General features: G+C 37.7%; 2 protein-coding genes across 7 annotated transcripts in view; one reads left to right on the forward strand and one right to left on the reverse strand.

The window, feature by feature from the left end:
- Positions 1 to 11,970, reverse strand: part of Arms (Ankyrin repeat-rich membrane spanning) — an 81,718-nt gene extending 69,748 nt beyond the window's left edge. For 2 of the 6 annotated variants that reach the window (XM_019050863.2, XM_019050861.2), the window contains exon 1: positions 827 to 1,093. Coding sequence is in view for 1 of the 6 variants with exons in the window: in XM_019050865.2 (XP_018906410.2) it covers positions 4,889 to 4,993 (105 nt within the window). In the remaining 5 variants the exon portion in view is untranslated. Of the gene's footprint in view, positions 1 to 826; positions 1,094 to 4,888; positions 5,101 to 9,907; positions 10,020 to 11,565; positions 11,685 to 11,811 lie in introns of those variants that run through there. The other 4 variants (XM_019050867.2, XM_072300412.1, XM_019050865.2 and 1 more) reach the window with 4 other exon arrangements.
- A 134-nt stretch (positions 11,971 to 12,104) lies between these two features.
- Positions 12,105 to 20,948, forward strand: LOC109036564 (uncharacterized). The gene is made up of 7 exons (XM_019050856.2): positions 12,105 to 12,364; positions 14,120 to 14,262; positions 15,483 to 15,608; positions 15,878 to 15,933; positions 16,630 to 16,708; positions 17,552 to 17,680; positions 19,041 to 20,948. Exons 1-7 carry the CDS (start codon positions 12,301 to 12,303, stop codon positions 19,245 to 19,247), a joined length of 804 nt encoding a protein of 267 aa, XP_018906401.2. The 5' UTR covers positions 12,105 to 12,300; the 3' UTR covers positions 19,248 to 20,948.
- The last annotated feature ends 281 nt before the right edge of the window (positions 20,949 to 21,229 follow it).

The following is a 21,229-nucleotide window of genomic DNA, read 5'->3' on the forward strand; positions in this document are numbered from 1 at the left end:
CGTATCTACAATTAGTTTCCCTATTCACATAAGAGTTTTAACGGATGCGCCGGAAATTTTAGTTCCTAATTGCAAAATGAAGTCCATTTATTAGACAAGTATTGGATCACACCTCGCACCGCACTTCCTAAAAGTCGCCGCCTCCGAGCATATAAAAACATGTAGAATCTTGACGTTTAGACAGGTTTCAATGTTCCATATATTTGTTAGTGCGATTTAAACATCATAACACAGTGACGCACAGTGGATCAAGTAAATGGGAGAGGTTGGACATGAATTATTTGACCGAGACCGCAAATTTTGTTGCTTATTTCGTCAACTTTAAATTTTAAGGGGTGCCTCTTGAAGAAAATCCTTCGAGGAAACCAATGGAACCACTTTAAAACCCTCAATCTTTGGCATTCATGAAGTTATAAGCTTTTAAAGTTACTAAATTTAGTCCGACTTCTCCAATTGACCGGGTCCATTGTGTGGCGCTCATCGCCGACTTGTTCCAGAACCGGCTAGATCAGGGCGGCATGAAACGTAAGAAAGAAAAGAAAGATAGGAAATTTCAGTTAAATATTTCATGAAAATTCACGAGGCTGTGTATTATTTCATTATTTCAGGGGCTAGAGTATGCAACAACCCACACCCAAACACACAAAAATAGTAGAAAGTCACAATTTTTACAATTTGCGAAACATGAAAAGGAACCGGTATCTTTCAATATCTTACAAAAACTTCTCAAATTTCATGAAATATTTCACGTGAGATTTCGAACTTTTATTTTTCATGAGATTTTGCCACCCTGGGCTAGATTTATGATGTTTTTCGCAATACTAACCTCACACCAAAAAAGTTACACGACCGAACCGGACGAAACTCAGTTCTTTCACGTCAATTATTTCAGAACATTTTCACGAACGGCGAATAATTTTACCCGCGGAGATTTAACGAGATTCAATGGGACTCGGTGGAGTTGAACCGGTTGTAGGTCGATACAAAATTCGAAATGGTTCAGAGTTCGGGTGAGGAACCCGCGGACCGCGACACCGTCACGAGCTACACGCTACTAAGGGCTTAAGCTTAAGCGCCATGTGAGATAATTTGCTTCACGAGACGCTCCAAGTGATAAGGAGATGAGAGTGAAGAGTGATATACTTTGTATGTACAACAGACGAATCCCCCACCCCCTCCGATGAAAGTTCACAACTGTGGAGATTATAAGTTTTGTCGTGGTGATAAAAACTTGTTTGGATTACGATTTTCCGTGGGAGGCTCGAGGATTAAGGTTAATCTACTCCGAACTTAGACAAAAATTGAGGGGCTTAGAGGACGAGGCGTATGTGCAGTTTTTGAAAAAAATTAAGGTATCAATGATTTCAAGTAAAACTAGCCTTAATACATAAGTCGCAGGCAAACAGTCAAATCAGGCGAATAGTCAACTATTCTTACTTAGATTGAAATTCTGATTCGTCTGCTAATTTTAGATAAAATAACTCATTGCTCGTGCAAGAAAAAAATCTCTGTGAAAAAGTGTGGCATAGAACAGTATTTTAAACGGTTTTTGGCTCTTGAACGAACATGTTGAAATTTATAGCATGTCGCGTAAAACACAAAATTATTTTTTAATATTTTTCATGAACAGCGTTTGCAGAGGAAGATACAAAGAGATTTCGTAGATTTAATGAGTCATGTTCTCTATTAAAAACTCGTGAACTTTTCATCATTAATTTAAAAAAAAAAAAAAAAAAATTAGGGGGCGGCAAATTTCGCAATTTTTTTAAATGTAGCTATAAAGAAAAATCGGATTCCGAAAAAAAAATTACAAACGAGAATAAGTGACAAAATCTCTCATTTCCTGAGAGAACATCTCTAATTTTGTCGTCTCTCTGTGATACAATAGACAGCACCTTTAATTAGTCGAGTTAAGACTAAAAACCGAACACGGAACTTGGCCTGGAACGGCGCGGCGCAGAGAGCAATGATGATGAGAACTTGAGATGAGAAGGAGAAACCCTCGGCGCGGCGCGGCGGTCGGCATGTAACACATATTAGCGCCTACAAGACTGCATGAATACTTCACTCACTATGTCAAAGACAGTGCGGTCGCTGCGGTCAGCAGCGGGCGGCGTGAAACGCATAGCACCTGCAAGACTGCATGAATACTTCACGCATTACGTCAAACACAGTGCGTGCATTAGCGGTCAACGTGAAACGCATATCGCATACAAGATCGTAGAAATACTTTACTTCACGCGTTGCGCCAGACACAGTGCGGTCAGGACAGCGCGGCGGCGGAAGTTAAAATTATTAAACCACATTTTCTTTCATAATATTATCGTTCATTTCATATAAATGGAAGGCCTTGTCCATACAGAGATAGGTTTACGGAACTTAACTTTCGCGAGGTTCCGTGAACTTTCGCTAGTAGTGTTGACAGGGCTTTGGCAAAAAAAAGTGTCCAACGCGAGTAAACGCGTCTCACCCCTCCCCCTCCGGCACGTTCACTTGATGGTTTTTATTTATGTTTCAAAACGATTGAGAAGGGGGCGGCAAGTAAGAAAATTCGGCCCTGACCGAAACTGATTGTGAGACTTAGATTTCAAGTTGAAAAGTTGTCTAAGCGTGAAACAGATTCCCACTATGTTCACGCAATAGACGCTATTAGTGGCGACGTCATCATAGGAATTCTCCATTATATCGAATTGGATCCAAACAATAACATTGGCGTAACCTCATACAATGCTATCAATGCGAATAGATCGATACATATCGTTTTTTTGTGACGTGCCACTAATAACGTCTATACTCCACGTTGAGGCACGCAATTAGTGTACTTGCTCAGCCGACCCAAAAATGAAAATGCCACGAAAAGAATGTTTCGTTCCTCGTTTCAGACACGATTTCGGCTGAAAGAACCCATTCCTTGGCGTGATACTCGATGACCACACATGCTGCTTTCGCGAATAGTTCTTGGCAGAGATCAATTTTGATGAAAAGCAATTCACGATTATATGTTATTTGGGTTTTGGACGAAAGCCATGTAGAAGCAGAAAGATTACGGTTTTTATTGTTTGCTTGTTTGTCGTTGTTTTTTCGTGCCTAAAATGTATACGCTTTTACTGCTGCCTTTGAATAGGAAAACAGGTTAGACGCCAGATTTTGCAGACTGGATAATGATGAAAATGACGTCGAAAAAAAGGTGTAAATTTCAGATGAATTGCAGCAAGTAGGTATAAATTTACCCCTGAACGATACACAGAGAGTTACTCTTTTCATCGGGCGAATAATTGGATTTCATAAGTAACATCCACCGTAAAAAATAAAGGTTTAAAACACGTACAACTTTCAGAAAGATTTGATTAAATGTTCAACTCGAACCTGTGCGAAAAAATGTCTTAACTGACGAACGGAGGTAGGTAGCGGAAACCAATGTGACAAAAATCACTCGAGAAGATAAAAAATGACTCGCTAATGCTGACATTGAAAATGCTTTTTAACGCTTCATTAATGTTTGGTGGTAGCATTATCTTTCCGAGCCACTTTAAATCGGTGAGAAAGTTTTGAGCCCTATGACAGTGGCATTCAGCAGAGTTTTTTTAAATTCCACTGTCCAATGGGAATGCCCATGAAAGCCAATTCCTTGCGATAGGCTTCAATTTGCGACGAAGGGGACCAAAAATCCATAACAGGTGTCAGTTAAAGACTTAATTGTTATAAAAAAAACTTTAACATGCCTCGTATATTCAACAGCTATGGACAATGGGTCAGTTGCGCTGATCACAGAATTATGTTTTGGTGCTTGATTCTAGTAGATTAGCTAAATATACTTATTATTAAGATCTGTCAAAGCCGCAACTTTCTACGTTCAATATCAACCGAGAGATCGCCCTTTTAAAAGTCGGAGTTTTGATGTCATCCACCGCGGTAGTGACACCCTTGGTTTCTTCCACCTTGCTTTCATCCTCGTTTCACGTAGAGTAACCAGTGCTAATGTGTGTCTTCCTGTCTGATAAAACCAACGTGGAAGAAACCAAGGGTGTCACTACCGCGGTGGATGATTCAAAAACCCAAGTTTTCACAAGGCGATATCTCGGTTAATATTGAACGTAGAATGTTACGGTTTGGACAAATTTTAATATTTTTAGCTAATCTACAAGAATCAAGCATCAAAACACAATTCTATGACCAGCGCAACTGACCCATTAATAGGAATAATAGGGATTTTCAGTTTCATTACAGTTGTGTTCTTAACATTTTTGGAGGGTTTTTAATGCAGCTCATATGTGATTCGCGCACCCTCAGAAGTAAAAAAATTAGACAGGTTTTGAAACATTGCCGTGAGTCCGGTGCGGCAATTTTTGATTATGTTACAAGGTAGGTCGCGATCGCATTTTAAATTACAGTGTCTTCCCTAACATTTGTTCAACATCAAATTTTGTTATTTCTTAAAAAAGAGCACATACCGCTAACAAACAGTGAAGAGCAAAAGCCAAGCACTTCTAAGGCCATGGAAAAAAAAAAGTTTAAAACCAAGAAATTTTAAGTTCTTTTCCAGGCCACACGAACCATGTCAATGGTGACGATAAAAATACTGGTCCAACGACAAAATAGACCTGTGTTCATTTTTACACAAAGTGTAACGATAACCAAAGTGCGGAACCGCGTATCTCTGTTAGCAACGTTGCAGACTTCTTGTCTCACTATATTTTTTCTTAGGAAAACTTAGTCAACTTGGCTTGAAAACTTCCTAGAGTTTCCTTCTCTAAAAGCAGAATCTTCTGCGTGAATTTCAAGCCATAAAATCGACTTGTTTCTCTTCAAGAAAGTGAAATCGGAGAGGAAATTTTGAAACACCGAAATGGAGATACGTGGTGTCGCACTTTAGCCATCGATAGACTACCTCGCTATTCCTGCTGGGCGTGACGGCTCCAAGCCAAGATCGGAGACTGCTTCCACTGGAGGTGCGTTCCACCGTCCCCAGAAGTGGAGTTTTCAACCAGGACATCGGTTCGTTCTGCCCTCCACGGTCAGCGCAACACGTCCAAAAACGGACGCAACACGTTCGGAAAAGGACGAAAAACGTCCAAATAGGGACGAAAAACGTCCAAATAGGGACGAAACACGTCCAAAAACGGACGCAACACTTCCGATTGACGGCACTTCAGCAGAACGTTACCGAGCGGTGCACGAGAGGCGAGAGGGTTGTAAAAGTCCGCGAAAACATTTCAATTTTATCATTCTTGACTGCGATACTGAGCACGTTTTTCGTAACGCATCACAAACCAACAATAAGTTCAGTCTGCTGAAAGTGCCTGTTAGTTCGTCATTTTACAATATTAGCAAAAACTTCGCACTATTATAAATCCCGTGGCTTTACAGAATATTCGTATGCGAGGGTAGATTTTTTAATACACGAGTTGACTCATTTGTGCTCACAAATCACGTGCGCTAGGAGCACTGAGCAAAGGAGCGTTTAATAGGCATACTATCAAATTATTGATGCGCCTGAAACTGCGATTTAGTGTTACATAATGATCTAGAGACTGAAAATTTTGTTTAAAAAACACATAGCATGGTTCTTTTCGAAAATTACATAGAGCTGCGGGTCGATTATTGAATCGTTATTGAATGATCCTGATCGATAAATCCCTATCTTAGCAATGCTTTCTATCGATCAAGGTCACTTGGACTATTAGGACTTGCAATTAGGAACTATAAATTCCGGCCCGGACAACAGCGGGTGTGCGTAAAAACAGCGTATGTGCCATTAGTTTCCCTATGCACATATGTGTTTTTTCAGATGAGACAGAATTTATAGCTCCAAATTGCAAAATGCAGTCCATTTGATATCAATTCAACAATCGAACCGCAGGGCAGAGATCTCATCGTTTTCGTCCCGGTGTTTCTACGAAATGAACAACTAAAATACTCAAAACTCCCAAAAATTAGGCGCATTTTTACATTTATATCGACCTGAGAAAGTGACTTTTATCTCCTCTCTCCCTCATGTCTCGGATTTAGACCCCTATCTCACTGTCTGTGAGTGTGGGTCGTGATGTCTGAATCCTTCCACAAGGGCCTCTAAAAAGCGAGTATTTGTAACGAGGAAAAAGGTTGAGAAAATATAACATAATATTTATCTCCTTCTGAAACGCGCCCTCCTTCCAAACGCCACTCGCTACAAGTCTCATGCTCTAAATAATTCTAAATTAATAAAGTAAAACGGACCATTGGAAAATGAAAGCCAGCAATCAAGTATTATTAACCAAAAAAATTGGCTGGTATGTTTTCGGTGGATTTATTTTTCCCTCCGTATAAAACAAAAATAAATAAATATAACGCATTTAACAAAATTTTCACAAAAGAACGCTGATCGAAGTAAATTCTTCTAGGACCGGATTTGTTATCAGCCTATATGGGTTATAGCCTAGGAGCGCTACACTCTGGCGGGCTCACAATTTTTAGACTTTCTTTTTCGAGTCTTATAAATCCAATTATTTTTGGCGTTAATATTTCCGCAATTGGCAACTCAAAACTGTTTAAAATCGTGCTATTTTAAAGGTGAGTATGAAACATTTCCCCCGAAATCTCACCCACCGAACATCCTTCTTTCAGTCTGGAAGGGAGGGGAGGCCTGGGACCCCCCCCCCCCTCCCCGACGGCGCGTATTTTTGGGGCGCCAGTTTAGCGTGCATGGCGCTCAAAATGTAAATCCGGCCCTCAATTCTTCTTTGGACGCCCCCTCCCCCCCACCACCCCCCCAAAAAATTAAACTTGGTCAGGCGTGCGTACTTACACACTATTTACATTGCGAAAGAGGGAAAAATAATTAAGTTCTCTAAAAAAAGAATGAAGGCATGGGAAAAGAATACGTTTGGAGATAAAGTCCGCAATTCTTTTGCCAAACTTAAGGTATAGCCTGTCTTCGGCAGATACGCACATTTTTCGGTCTACTTTACGCTGGTTCAATGGTGAATTTTTCTCGTAACAGAGTAATTTTCAAGAGACAAGGTTGATAAGATCACAGGGAAAAAACTGCCCTCGCATGTATCAAAAAGCAGTGAACAGCGTACTGCTCTGCCAAGATAGAGCACAATGAGCAGAGGAAAAGCAGGCTTTTACAATAGGTCGTTTTATATTTCATTTTTAACCAGCGCTTTTGAAGGAACAATATTATGCCAAAATTATAAGAATAATTGAAGTATTAACACGTGAAATACGAGGATGAACATGCGACCAGTCTCTATGTGGTTGAGTCAAGGTTAAAGTCGAATTTTTCTGAAAGCCTATTCTACATTCGCCAATCTTCGGCAATAGTGATGCCCGCTGACTCAATGGCCCATTTTGGCCACAACGATATGCTCTTTGAGTAGAGTTCGAAACGATCACAGGGGGTTAAAATCTACCCTCGCATACGCCATAAAGCGGTGAACAACGTGCTGAAAGAACCTAACCGGCAGAGCTCCTCGCAATCTGACAAACGAAAGACACAGGACTCGGTTTCGACGCGACGAATCTGGACGCGGAAATGACCACAGATGGGAGAAAAAAGAAGCGATCCGTACCCACTTGTGCGAGGAGTTGAAGAGGACTACTGACAAGATGAAAATAAAAGCAGAAAGGGGCGTTTATCAACGAAATCGGGCAATTAGATAAGCTTGAAGACCGTCCCGATCCCATCGCGAGGATTCATACATGCCTATAATGTCCAAAACAACAGCAACATACTCAAACGCCGCACAATGGATCCAGTCAATAGGTGAGGTCGGACGAAATTTGGAAAATTTAAACGCTTAAAACTCCGTTTCTACACAACTTTAAGGTTCTTTAAGTGGTTCCATCGGTTTTCCTCGTGAAATTTTCTTCCAGGCACACCCATTAAAGTTTAAAATGTGACGAAATAAACATTAAAATTTGCAGTTTTAGTAAAAAATCTCTTGTCCGACCTCTCTAATTGACTCGATCCACTGTGCGCCGCGACGTAAGTGCAATCACGACGGCCGTCGCGCTGATTTCTCAAGCCGCATCACATCAGTGGCTTGCGATACATCGATTGATCTGCCATTTAAACCTATGGAGAAGGATCGATAGACAGGGTGTTCGCAACGAGCACCTTAATAATCGATTCTTCACCACAGTTTCAAATGGGGAAGTATCGATAATCGATCATTCACGCCTCGCCACTGCATTACATACGCATCGACGACGTCAACGAGTGCCGATAGACCCCTCAATGAGGTATACTGCCGTTCTACGTAAAAACGCAGTATGAACATTCGAATGGCGCCTTTCCTCTCAGAAAATATTTATTTTTGAAGAAAGTTATGAGTATTTCCCCTTGAAATTGTCAGACTTTTCGGGTCGAATCGTGAACGAACTCCTCTAAAAAATCGGGAGAGAAATGTTCGCAAATTTTCTTGAAAATTCGAGCTTTGCCGAAGGAGATTTGGCAACGCCGAAGGCTCATACTGCGTTTATACTTTGCACGGCAGAATACACCTCGGCGGACTTACTGCTCTACCGAGTAAACGCGAAGTATCAGTGGCTCAACTGGACATTTCTCAAGACGGGGGATTTAAAGGCAAAACCTCTTCAAAATCACGTAAAATGGCTTTTCTCTGGAAAATTTTCCGGTTTAGATGGTCGTGTGGTCCTGCCCCCCCCCCCCCTTCTACTACGACACTAGATAGTATATCAGGGGATAATGCATATTGACCGTTTGTCCCTTTATTTAGAGATACATCATTTCATTTTCCTTGAATTGTACAGAAAAACAATGGCGCAAACATGAAATGGAACTGGGCAAAATGAGCCGTAAGGTGGGGCCTTAAAATTATACGACTACACTGACTACAGGGTGTCTACTAAAACAGGCTGGTCAAAAATAAGTACTTTTACAGTGCTTTTTCAGTACATTCTCAAAAAATTAAGTACCTCCTCAATAGAAAAATCAGTACTTTTTCAGTACCTCCATTTGACGAAATTCGAAAAAATTCAAAGATTTGAATTTCTCGCTTAAGTTGAGACAAAAATGACCAAAAAGTGAAAAAAATTCTGGACCTTCTGCGGAATTTCCGCACTTTTTCAGTACTTCCGGACCCCCTTAAAAAATCGGTACTATCTCTGAACTTTCTAGAAATTCCGGACTTGTAGACACCCTGATTTCTGTATTTTTATTTTAGGGGCCATATGATGCCCACATCCAGAGAAGAGAGAAAGAGAAAAAAGAGAACTACTAGGGCCTCAGTAAAGAATGACTCAAACGCTCCTCTCAGAAACTACTGAAAGTTGCACTTGTCAAATAAGTTTGGCCACTAAGTTCCCACAAGTTTCAGCTTGTCTGACAAAAAATGATTATTTGATAGTTGTCTGTGCATGAGGTAATTGAGGTAGATCGGCAGTGTAAAAGCATTAGGTGATCTTTATTAAAAAATTGAGAAATTTCTTGGACTTTTCACAAAGTTTTCTTCTCACAGAGAAGGAAAAAACAGGGAATTTTTCAATGATTAACTTTGAGTTGCTTCCATTTAAAAAAAAAAGTATGACATGAAGTCTACAGCATTGCAAACTAAGATACGTGGTTTGGTACTTTCACCATCGATATACTTTGAGAATAAATTGAACACAGTAGCTTTTCATTGTCCATTATTTTTTTCAGTATAAAATTATGCCTTGGCTCTTTCTGCCTTTTTGGTCCCTTACATTATTTTGATCAATGGAGGTTTATAAAACATGTTGTACCTAAGGTCTTAAATGTCAGCATTTCAATCTTTTTTCACCCTTGCTCATCCCCTTCGGATGTTAGCTTTTGTCTAACTTTGCTGGCTTGTTTGTTGAGTGACAAATATCCATGATTCCTAGTGAAAAGTAGAAGAAAAATGAATGAATGAAACTTAATAAAAGGAAAATGTATACATACCAGGCCAGAAGTAAAAAATGTAGAGTTGATGATCTAGGCCAGGCACTTGTCACGTAGTCAGAATTAACCTCTTTGAACATCAGAGAGGGAGTCAAAACTATAGTCTGGAGGACTGAAACATACAAAAAAAATAATATGTATCTGCTTTAAAATAACAATCTTGTTGAATATGACTGCTGCAATGTTTTCAAAGTTCAAATCCCCTTAACTGCAGTGTGCTGACTCATAGAGGTCAGCAGACCACAGTTTGGGAACTGCTGCGATCGGTTAACATGAACATTCAAACACCATCATTAGTGAGTAACGTTGCCATCAATATTGGACTTTTACTCTGATGAACAATGAGTTATCCTGCAATTCAGTCTCAGTCTGGCATCAAAGCTGTCTTGATTTTAAAGAAACTTATGATCCAAAGCTTCCAGTATGTGACAGATGTTGTGTGATTGAATTTCTTTTCACATTAGAAAACCCGAAAGAAAAAAATTGACAAAAGTCACATCAACCCAAATACATTAGTCGTCAGTTGGCCTTTTACATAGACCTTTAACACAAATATATCAGCCGTTTATGGTTAGGACCTGAGTTTCTGTTGAATGGTGTCATTTTTTGATGTCACATTTGGTCATTCTCTTCTTTCCCTATTTCTGGGACATTTGAATTACCTACCATGCCTTTGATTCTTAAGAAAATGCAGCATCAGCTTTATGATTAGGCGAGACTCACCTTTACTTAACATGCTGCATTCATTCCAAAAACCACTCGTTGAAACATTCTGAACTGGTTCTTTTGAACTGTAAATAGGAGCCACATACTTTGAGAGGGGGCTTGGAATGAATAGGGCCTTCTTCTTTTGGAAATTTCATTTCATGAGACTTACGAAGTGAGTTTTCGGCGCAACCTCACAAGCCGAAGCAGTGATGCATAAAGTTGTAGCCTCCTAACTCCCCTTTTTTATCAGTGCAGGGATGTCAAAAGTTCTTAGCCTTCCCATTTGTCAAACTGATCTTCCCATTTGAAAAACCCCCTTTTCCGCAGAAATTTCAAAAGGATTACTTAAAAAGGCTTGGTACATATTAATTGCTGCGATTCTGCAATCAACACCAGATTTTCATGGCGATTGTACAAAAAACACATGCTTTTCATGCCGCAGTTTAGAAAAATAGGCAATTTTTTTGAAAAATTTAAGGCCGGTCGATAATTAAAACAATTTTAGGCCAGTTTGCCCAGTTCACACAGCAAAACAACTGAATGGGCCAATCTGAGCTCTGATGGGCCGGTGTTACCATTCACTTTTTTAGTACCAGACCGCCCCTAGGATTTACAATAACCTTGTTGAAGAAGGTTACATCATCCAAGTGTTCTTCATAATATCAAGCTACATTAATTCATGAGGGATACAAATGCAGCCTTGAGAGGGCATATGACTCATTGCACACTCAATACTAATTTCTTCATTAGTTAAAGGAGGGCAGAGTTCATCGATAACCTAATGGTCATCGATTATAGCATTTATAGCTGAGTTTTAGAGGCTACTGATGCTGCGACTGGTCGCGTCAAGTCTAAATGGAAACCCGTTACCTTGATAGAGGCTTAAGGAAGACAAAATAACTGACAAAATTGATGAAAGACCACAAATATTACGACTTACTGGTGCCTACCTGTAACATCAAGCCTACAACATGAACAGGAATGCTTTGAGAATAATGATTATGGTATGATAGAGTCGACTGCACTGAATATGCTTAAAGCATGCTTTGTACACAGCTATTGAAATGATTGTGACTCAATAGCTGCAAGTCACAGCCAATTCTCACCTAAAGTAAGTTGGAGAGGAGGCAGTTGAAGGCATTGTCAATCCTGGTGCATAGACACAAAATTATCAAAAAAGCATGATTGGTACTTACTTCTTCAGAGAATTCACAGAATCATAAAATGAGACGACCAAGATAACATTTTTAAAAATATAACGAAGTTAAAATTAATCAGAAGCCCGAAGATCTGAAAAATCAAGGTTCGTTTCGCAGTGTCCAGGCAAATCTATCAAAACAACACTAGATATGACGTCATGATTTTCCTTCTATGTCTGCCATGTAGAAATTCACTCATGAACACTGGAGAGATGGGAGGATTTTATCAAAATATAAACAAAAACACTTCTGAAAGCTGCCTGCTCCCTGCTCCTGCTCTGCTCGGGCTCGCTGTCGCTGCTTGTTTGTAGTAGTAGTGTAGTCCAGTGTAGTCATCCAAAAGTCATCCTAATTTTTAACAGATGGTTTGCTAAACTTCTAAGAATCTTTAAATGTGATTTGAGTAAAGAGTGTCACCATGTAAATACCTAAGGCCGTTTATCTTTCAATCTGCAAGTACTCACAACTCCCACTTCAACATCAACCATGCTAAACTATTTGTGTTCCAATGCATTGCTTTTCCCCTTATTAATCGTCACTTTCACCCAAGGTAATCACCATCCTTCTAAAATGATTTTGTCATCAAACTCTAATTTTCAGTTCTTTTCTTTCTTACAAAAAAAAAAAAATTCTTCTGGGTAAAATACCAAGTTCACGGCCTATGCATCTTAGATGTATAGGCCGTGCCAAGTTTGATCTTACAGCACCGTTGCCCACAGCACCTGTTGCTTGTTGATTGGATCTACTTTTTTATCCGTCCAGATTTATTCCATATTTATCTCTGAAGTCTTTCATTGACAATATATTAGCTGCCATTCTCAAGCAGACTTGCTTCAACTCTTACAAGAATTAAGGAACACATACTTATCTGGAGATTTACGAAGTAATAAATTAGACCTGCGGTATTCTGATCAATCAGGCTCACTATTTTTACCGAGTTAGTTCAGGGTGGTTGCATCTCTTACTCTCTTGACCTCACATGGTATCCAGTACATTGTAATTGCAAGGGAAAGCATATACCATCTGTACGTCACTAGTCTCTAGAATGGCAGCTCAACTCCAGATGCGACGACCCTTGTTTATACTCCTTGCAGTTAGGTTTCCTTAATATCAACTGAACCCATACAAGGCCCATCAGTTTGTAAGTATTGGAGGGACATATTGCGAAACTTGCCAGGCTTACCTGGTGATGTTGTCGTGGAATGATGCCATATCACCTACGGTTTTATGTCAGCATTCAACGATGCTTCTAGCTCCTTCGGTCCAAGACCCGTCGCTTTTGCAAGTGCAAGCTCAGGCAAGCATGTTGACATACGGAGCGTCTTTCTTGTAGCGCCGATCAATTCGCAATCCTGTCTCTAACGTCATAGCTCGGTCGGACGTTACAAGATATATACTCTAGATCTCCGCGGCGCAACATCGTATCGTCGAGGCAGCAATTAGAGGTATCACCTAGCCAGTGTATCTAGTGTATGTCGTTTGTATTTTGATCGAGATATAGATCAGTCTCTACCATTTGACTACGAGCGTTGAATCATTTCATCCCCCCCATTATGATGTCACTCTCTGGTCTGCTCACCAAGTCTCAGATCTCTTGAGGCTGGAGAGCTGGTGAACAGAACGGTGAGTGAAATCACAGGGTATTGCCAGCAAGTTGAGCATTGTATTATATGATCGGATCCCAGGAAGACAATGCCAAAAATTGATTCACTGAAACACTTGAGGAAGGTACATTTTACTACAGCCTGAATTTTTACTTTCTCGCTCCCCTAGGGTAGAGAGGAAGTATTGTTTTGAGTGTAAAAGTATTAACCAAGGCAAATTAAATGCTTGACTCTCTTCTCAAGTGGAAAAAAAATCGTGGTGGGATTGTATAAGGTTGGACTGTTACTAAAGAGGGAGGACATGAATAGTTGCCGCATAGAATGAACCGACTTTGAATTCTGCACACATTTTAGTAGTTTGTACACAATCAATTTTTGCAAAAGCCTTTATAGTTCCAGGTAATGTTTTAGCTGTTCTAAGATTCAAGGGTCATCATCAAAATATGTAATCACTCACTGGCCTGCTGGTAACACAACGCGTGTTTACTGATAGCATCGATGGTTTAATATTGAATTCAGTTCATAGGAGAAAGTAGAAACTATCACTGATTATTTATTCATAATCATTGATTTCATGTATTTGTGCTTGTTACCTGAGAGAATGATGATACTTAATATTCATATCCCTCTTGCTCCCTTTTTTTCCATTTTTAATATTTTTTCTTTCTTGAATTAACTGAATTAACTATTTCTTTGCCTAGGTTTCCTCATCAGTGAAAATAAGAAAAGTGGAGATGTTCAGGGTTTTCCCTGGTTCCCCTTTGAACCGAACCCGCCCTCTGTAGTCGGTCCCAAAAAACTTGACATGTTCAAGTGGATCAACGACACCTGTGATAATGGAAAGGTAAACAACTGAAAATTGAGCCTCGCAGCTGATGTAGAAGTGGAAACTATCCCAAGAAATACGAATCTGCTAAACAATAATATCAACTTAATATTCTTATCAATGGCCAAAGAGTGTGACCACATATCTCTGTTTGAGACTCCGTAAACTTCCTTCCAAACCTTATTTTTTCTTTGGAAAACTGGTTTAGTACTCTGAAAAGTTTCAATGATATTTCTTCACTGTTAGCAAAATCAAAATATTCTGTGTGAATTTCAAGCTATGAAGTTGACTTGTTTCTCTTCAAAAAAATAAAATAGGAGGGGACATTTTGAAATACCGCAATAGATATGTAGTTTTGCACTTTGGTCATCAATATTTGTTAGAGTCTGAGGAAAGGGCAAAGACAATTGTTTTAACTCAAAATCAAGATTACAGAATTATTTTGTATGATGACAAATATTAAACTATATTTCAAAGTATTCTTATAGGAACACAAAAAAAGTAGAGGAAACAGGTAGAGGTGAATGGCTCCTTGAGGTGCCTTTTTACAGACTGCAGTTTCCTTTCAAATGTGTAGAAAATAGCCTCACAAATGAATTTAATAAAATGCCTTTAAATCTGAGGAAAAAATATTTTCAGTAAATCAATATTGGAGTAGAAACAAGCTGAGGAATCACGTGTATGGTAATCAGAAAGTAAATATAATTAAAATAATAAGACAGAAATCAGGGTGTCTACAAGTCCCGAATTTCGGGAAAGTTCAGAGATAGTACCGATTTTTCAAGGGGGGTCCGGAAGTACTGAAAAAGTCCGGAATTTTTTTCACTTTTTGATCATTTTTGTCTCAACTTAAGCGAGAAATTCAAATTTTTGAATTTTTTCGAATTTCGTCAAATGGAGGTACTGAAAAAGTACTGATTTTTCTATTGAGGAGGTACTTAATTTTTGGGAATATACTGAAAAAGTACTGATTTTTGGCCCGCCTGTTTTAGTAGACATCCTGAATTAAGAAATTATAGAGTGAAATGTAATGTAGTGGCATAGGTGCCTATATCATTATTAAGAAATGCTGTAGTAAATGAGAAGAAAATGGAATAAAAGGATTGCTAGCTTGGTGACCAGACATTTATTTTGTTGTTGGAACTTATCATTTTCATGCATTTATGCCAAATTTAATGTACGGTGGCAAACGCACCATCTATTTGTCATTTATACAAGATTTTCTTATTTTATTTCAGATGAATCTCACCATGGATTGGGATTTTTCGCCAGTGAATTACTCATGTTATACAAGTAAGAAGTTGATTCCTGATCCAAGTATCCCAAGTGAACTGTTTAGCAAAGTTCTGCCTCCTGTCCATCGGGTAATTTTACAGTTTTTGGTCTTACGCTTTGTAACTTTTCTCCTCAAAATAATCAAAGAGAATCCCTTTAAAAATTTCCTTGGAAGTACTTTAAATGATTGGACATTGTTATGTGATGAAAATTGTTATTACTTTTAGCGCATGAGAAAATATTCAACTGGTGTCTCCTCAATGATATTTTTGGTTGCTTTTATCAATCATCAAAACTGTATAAGAAGTGAGGTTAAATTATTCTGACCCTAATCTGTGTTTTCCTTGCTTTATTGCAGGCTGCTCATCTTTGTATGCATGAAAAAATTGAATATGACACTAACATCCCTATGTTGTAAGTATAATGTTAAATCTATTTACTTCCCTCTCCATTCTCATGCGCCCTTTGTAGGCTCTGTAATTTTATTGGAAATTGATATGAAATTTTCCTTATATATATCACAAGTAAATAAGCAGAATATATTTTTAATTTATGAACTATGTACCTATTTTGAAAAATTTGTTAAAAAACCCCAGTCTTTAGACAGGCTGATGCAGATATCCATCATCTTATGACCAGGAGGGTTTGATTCCCGGCCAGGTGACCTGACCTAGATGGTCTAAGGCAGAGGTCATTTTGGGTTGGGTATAAGAGAACTACGGTATTAAGCGCAGGATTAGCACTATTAACCATTATTTTTAAAAAAATTACCGTTAACTTACGTCACTTGTTTTATTAATGTGCACCTTAGTTTATCACTGATGTTATTAAGTGTCTACAAGTACATTTTTTGTCATTGTAGCTTAAATGAGGTATTGCTTGCTATAGCTAGCTATAAAAGAATATTGTGTAAGCAATTTATTTTTAGGCTATGTTTTTCCCCCATTTTATTCAAACAGCGGTTTTGTCTTGCAAACAAAAAGGGTGTCTTTGATACTTCTTTTGTAAGCCATGCTTTGATTAAGTTTCTATTAATTTTGGATTTTGTCTGGCCTCATCGATTTGACCAAGAAAGAGATTACAATGCTTACTTTACCTAATATGTTTCAGCGGAAATCATCGACCAGCATGGGCTAAATGGGGAGAGTATGTTTTCTTGCCAAAACAGAGGTGGCTCCATAACCTAGAGGTAATATACTCTCACTTTTCCATATTTTCCTCAACTTTTTGTTTCTTGTTTTGCAACCACTAGTTTATATAGTCGGTCAAATATTGCATTTATTTGTGAAGGTTTTTCTCTCGAACTATACTCTGTTCGTGAAATCCTGTGTAGGAAAAATAAGTTAGATGTAGAATGGTCTCAATAACTTAAGGGGAATTAACCAAAATCATTCTCACAATAGAGGGAGTTCAAAAGTTGAAAATTTAAGTAAAAAATATCATAACTAATTGTCATTAATAATGTCATTAATAATGCTATTGCATCATTAAAAGGCTTGATTCTTTTCTTGACTGGTACCATAGTTTCATAATCATAAGAGCTTTCGTTTAATTTCGTAAAAATGAAAATTAATAAAAATCTGGAACATTATTTTTAAGCAACAGGCAATAAAATCCTTATTTTTATTGCTGTAACTAAGCTATACCATTGTATTGCAAACCAAGCCTTAGTTGATCAACCATAACGAATAGCTCAATGTTGTTGATAAAAAATAGTTGTCGAATTGTTCTGAAATGAAATGCAGCCGAAACTGCACAACAGTTGCACCACTTTAATAATTTTCTGTGTATTATTCTAAATTAGATTAAGAAAGATAGATTACGTTTCATGGTTTCTTTGTTCTGAACTTATTAAAGAACATGCAAAATACTTAAAATGCCACATGTATTTGAAAAGTGCTTTATGACATAGAAGTCAAGTAAATTTTTCCCTCTACGTTTTTAATTTTGAATGATTACCCTCCCGAATTGGAATGCTCAAAATATGCTTTCATATGATTTTTTTAACTGTAGCAGTACATAATTTTTTCAGCATGGAGCTATCGTAATGCTGTATCATCCGTGCACTCATCCTGCATTTGTGAGTGCGCTAAGAGAAATGGTCACAGGCTGTTTGTATAGGCACATTATTACAGCAGATAACAGCCTCTCAACAAGTCATGTAAGTTCATCCTGAAATATCATGAATTCTTATTTTTTCAGATGGTGAAATAAGAGTCAACTGGAAATGTGTGTGTTTGTATTTCCTCTCTAACTATTGAAGGTGGAACAACATAGTGATGGGCGATTATTTTTTTTTAATATATCAATTGAAAATATAAAATTGATGCAAAGATAATTGTGTCAACATCAGATACTGATGGAAGTAATTGAATTGATTAAACTTTTGGCAATTCTGCAACTGATAATTTCTTTTTTACCAATTCTCCCTCCAAAATTTAATGTCTGTAGGTTAAGTTTTCATCAGGTTTGAGAAGCATGGAAATATGCTCAGTTTTAATCACCTTGGAAAGATTAAATTTCTCCATCAGAAAAATCAAAATTGATCAGACTCAATTTTTCAATTAATTGAAATCAAAAAGACTCATTTGATCAAAATAGTAATGAAAAATTCTTCACCTTCAGGACGAAGAGTAATTGCATTTTTGACAAGTGTGGCCACTTTTAGACTGCAGTAGAAAATCTGATGTCTGCAGCTTAGCATTGAAAGTAATTGCAAGAATCAAGATGACAGATATTCTGTCTCATTCTGAAAGGGTCCTAACTTATTTTGTATGAACTCTATGTTTGTGGTTTTCATTCTTTACGATTATAAGTAGATGCTCTCATCTTCCGCTAGTGCATTTTGAATTTTTTGCAGCAGAATCTTAAAATGCAGATGGAATGAAAAAGGGCAAAATTTTCGGTAGCATACACTGGTGACGAAAGTTCAGAAAAAGAGGATGAAAAACATTTCAGAGTAAATGTTTTCCTGATTATTTTCCAAACTTTCAAGTTGTCCATCATATCTGAACCATATCAAGTTCAACAGAGACATTGTCACCTTCCAGCCAAAATATCATAAGTGCCATTTACACTTACACGCTTTGTTGACGGACATATTAATATTGTTTTAATTTGTTCTTTATAATTTTTGTACTTATGTTGCTGAAAATTTCAGGGATCAATCTTGATGACCAAAGAAATGTTAGGTTAAATTTTCAAATGATTCTATTCCACTGATTACAGTTCTGTAAAAAATGGGACAATTCTGAGAAGTGTGGGTACATAATGCCCAAGCACAAATACCGCTTGTGATAGTTTGGCTGTAAGGTGACAATATTTTGAATCTTTCAAGAGTTTTTAGTTGTCTTAAATCCCCCATCAAATCATCGTAGTAAAATGTACTTATTCTCTTCTCCGTTTTTCAAAAAGTTATTCAGAAAAGTCACCTCATCCTCCAGTTGTATCTTTGTTTTATTTTATATATTCCTAAATCAAAAGAAAATAGTGGCTAATTTTCTGTCTTATTTTTTTTTTAGCCTATGGCGTTGGTTGCTTGGGGCCACAAAATACTTTTATCGTATCCATCTGAGAAAGTAGTGAAGAACTTCATCAGACAATATGCAAAGAAAGGCCCAGAAGAAACGTCCAGGCAAGGCTACTATGATGAACTTTTAATAAATCCTTCCAATATTGTTACAGACCTTGATGATAAGGAACTATGTCCTGAGAGAGAAAAAAAATAAATTTGGAAAGAAAAAGAAAAATTATAAAATGTTCCTCAATGAATCTAAGACATACAGTAATATTGGATACCATTTTAAGTATCACGAAGCTACCTTATTTTAAGCAATTTGATTACTTTTTTCCATAAGGTCATTTGTACTTCTTATTCAAGCTGCGATTATTCTACACGGATATTTTCTCATTGAATTATTCTTTTCATCAACTTCCCACCTTCTTAAAAAAATACCATGAGCCACTTATTGACAGTTTAATACAATGGAACCAAATGGATCACTAGACAAGGTACGAATTTAAGCATTCCGGTACATGTTTCTTAACCAAAATTTCACATAGAACACGATTCGCGCAACGAAAATTACTGAAACCAACTCCTAACGAAGATATTAACCTTTTCATTTCACATTGGTTACGAGGAATTTGAACTGCCTGCTCACAAGAAACTCAAAGCTCTACGTGAGTCAAATCGCGCACGACAACGGTCTCAGCAAGTTTCTTAATCAAGCAATATTCATTTCCCACCATGTGTTGTTCGAACTATAGGCAATTTGCTATAGCTGATGCAAAGCATCAAGATTGAGGTTGCCAGATTTTTACATCGCGCAGAGACTGTCATGATAACATTTAGCGCGGGATGTGAATCACGTAGAGCATTGAGTTTTCATGAGCGGGTGGTTTGAATTCACGCATCAAGAATCATTAAATATCGTTGTGAGGAGTTGATTTCGATAATTTTCATTGTGCGCATTGTGCTCTACGTGAAATTTTGGTTACGGAACATATATCAGAGTGCTGAAATTCGTACCTTGTCTAGTGGTCCATTGATTCCTGTATTAAGCTCTTTAGCACTTAGGAGCATTGAAAGAAGCAACCTCTTTGACAGTCAATTTTAATGAAGAAAATTAGTGGAATCTTTCTATCCTCAGAATATTTCTGAGGATATTTCTTTTGTTCTTAAGGGCAAGCAATAGGAGACATAAGTCATGATAACTTCTCTTCAAATTTATGTCCTTACAAACACTGTAAAATGCTTAAATGTAAATGTAGGTTTATTCTATCCTCTGAAGGTGATACCAAATCTGCGTAAAAACTGGCTCATTATTTTGCTTCATTACTTTTAAACAGTTTCAAACTGTATCTTCTTACTTTAGATTGTTGTCGCAGACTGCTTTATCGTCTTTATCACAATGAAGCAAAAAAGACATTTTTTTATACATTAGCACCCATTAAGGTTAGTGTGATTGTTTTGTTATTTTTATACGCTTAATTATATCATGTTACATTTTGTTGACTTAGAGATTCATTAAACAGTTTCTTGGACCAGTTTAATTTTTGTTGCATTTTTCAGTTTGAAAAATAGCAAGTAAATCACAATCAAAACTTGAATTAAAAGGATCAGGGCAAAATAATGCTATTGGTAGCCTTTCAATAGGATTAGCACCACAAGGGAAATGACAGATCTGGGAGTGGAGTGGATCATAGTGGAGAAAATGTTGGTTATTACTGTTTCTTGAGGCTACTAACTTCCGCTATAGAGAAGTCTATTATGGTGAATGACATTATTTTGCCCTGACTTTTTCGATTCATTTTCGCTTGCATTTTGAACCTGCAAGTTCAGTAGTCAGTCGATTCTCTTATGTAATTTGAGAAAAGACGTTTCTTGGATGTTCCTTGAATAAATGTTTTGATTCCGAAAACCAAAATTGTTATTTCTTTCAAAAGAAGGACCTGCACCAACCTTTGGTATCAATATAATTGTGACCCAAGAAGTACACTCATTCATTATCATCAATCTCTACTAGAAATTGAGATGAAGATAATTCCCCTTGTAAAAGGTCATTTAGAAATTGATGATTATCTCAACCTTGCTTGAGTGTATTCTGCTGCCTTAAAAAGTAACCTGAATGAACATTCGAATGCTGCCAGACTTCTCCTGGTAAAGCACAAACCTTCCAGAAAACTTTCAAATATTTTCCTTCGAATT

Source organism: Bemisia tabaci, chromosome 5 (genome assembly GCF_918797505.1).
Source record: "Bemisia tabaci chromosome 5, PGI_BMITA_v3".
Classification (NCBI taxonomy): Eukaryota; Metazoa; Arthropoda; class Insecta; order Hemiptera; family Aleyrodidae; genus Bemisia; species Bemisia tabaci.